Source organism: Nicotiana tomentosiformis, chromosome 8, assembly GCF_000390325.3.
Source record: "Nicotiana tomentosiformis chromosome 8, ASM39032v3, whole genome shotgun sequence".
Lineage (NCBI taxonomy): Eukaryota > Viridiplantae > Streptophyta > Magnoliopsida > Solanales > Solanaceae > Nicotiana > Nicotiana tomentosiformis.
Genome location: NC_090819.1, coordinates 99129947 through 99131779, shown reverse-complemented (window position 1 = coordinate 99131779; position 1833 = coordinate 99129947). Strand labels below are relative to the sequence as shown.

At 49.4% G+C, this 1833-nt stretch overlaps 1 protein-coding gene across 1 annotated transcript; it reads left to right on the top strand.

Annotated features, from left to right (window-relative positions):
• Positions 1-1112: 1112 nt before the first annotated feature.
• Positions 1113-1607, top strand: LOC138897880 (uncharacterized). The gene has a single exon (XM_070183900.1). It carries the CDS (start codon positions 1113-1115, stop codon positions 1605-1607), a length of 495 nt encoding a protein of 164 aa, XP_070040001.1.
• Positions 1608-1833: the final 226 nt, after the last annotated feature.

Below are 1833 nucleotides of genomic sequence, written 5' to 3'. Positions count from 1 at the left end.
ACCCTGCACCTCGTGTGCAGATCCAAGTACTCCGGACACGGCGGTTGCTAGTTTTTTGGAGCTTTATCTATTGGAAATAATCGAGGTAGCTGCTTGATGTCCGCAAACCTTGACTTTTTCTCCTTCCAGTTTTTGTATTGTTCTATATTTTCAGATATTATTTTTATCAGTCACACTTTGTTATTATTTAGATGCTCATGTACTCAGTGACACCGGGTTTTGGGAGTGTTTGTATCGGTATTTGCGAGATTTTTGTATTGTATTTAAATATTATGTTTTCAAACTTAAAGAAAATTCGTGATTTATTGAGTTTGTCAGCTTGCCTAGTATTAAGATAGGCGTCATCACGACAGGTATAATTTTGGATCTTGACACCAGTTAGGGCCGCGAGAGACAGGGGCCGTGGTAGAGGCCGGGACCGAGGTAGAGGTCGAGGTGTAGCTCGTACAACAGTTGGAGCAGCACCTGTAGTACCACCGGTTGCTCCAGCTCAGGAGCAGATTCCAGATATAGTTGAGCCGGCGGGACCAGCTCAGGCACCAGCTCTGCCTATTGTGATTCAAGGCCTTCAGCAGACTTTGGCCCAGATATTGACAGTTTGTACTAGCCTTGCTCAGATGGTTTCAGCTCAGGCTGCACCAACCACTTCTCAGGTCGGGGGAGGTACTCATACCCCTATTGCCCGTACTCCAGAGCAGGTAGTGCAGGGACTTCAGATACCGGGGGAACTACCAGCTCAGCCAATTGCAGCTGCTCAGGCCCCGGTAGTACCCGTTATGGCAGATGATCAGCAGAGGATACTTGAGAGATTTGGGAGGCTTCGACATCCATCATTTAGCGGTGCTGAGTCAGAGGATGCTCAGGATTTTTTGGATAAGTGCCAGCGGATGCTTCAGACAACAGGTATTCTGGAGACCAGTGGGGTCTTGTTCACTACTTTTTAGTTTTCTAGGGCTTCCTTCAGATGGTGGGAGGCTTATGAGAGGCGTAGGCCAGCCGGTGCAGTACCACTTGCATGGCAGGAGTTCTCTGCTTTCTTTTTGGAGAAGTTCGTGCAGCAGTCTCGCAGGGCGGAGCTGTGCAGACAGTTTGAGAAACTTCAGTAGGATGGCATGTCTGTGACCCAGTATGAGATGAGATTTTTTGAGTTGGCTCGTCACATAGTTTGGTTGGTTCCCACTAATAGGGAGAGGATTAAAAGGTCCATTGATAACCTCACATACCAGTTGCGGTTACTTATGACTCGAAAACGGGTATCTGGTGCTACTTTTGATGAGATGGTTGACATTGCTCGGAAGATAGAGGTGGTCTATAGCCAGGAGAGAGGAGAGAGGGAGGCCAAGAGGGCTCGTAGATGGAGTGGTTTCAGCGGTGTTCCTTCAAGGGGTGAGTATTACCACAACATGGGTCGTCCTTACAGACACGCTCATATGGGTCGTCCAGTTCCCCATGGTGCATCATCCAACCATAGTTTATACAGTTCTCATCAGGGTCAGTCATCTCTCAGTGCCCTTCCAGCCCAGAGTTCATCTCGTGCTCCTTCAGTTCAGGGTTCATTTGCACCGGGTGCTTCTAGCAGTTATTCTGGTTCTCGGGGCTCGATTTAGTCCTCACTACCACCAGTACCGGGGAGTTGCTTTGAGTGCGGGGAGTTTGGGCATATGTAGAGGTAGTGTCCTCGTCTCCCGGGAGGTCTAGTGTAGAAGAGGAGTCAGACTACGACTTCTGCACTAGTTACTTTGCCACCCGCCTAGCCAGCTCGGGGTGGGGTTCAGTCAGCTAGGGGTCGCCCAAGAGGAGGAGGCCGATCAAGTGGTAGTCAGGCCCAATTCT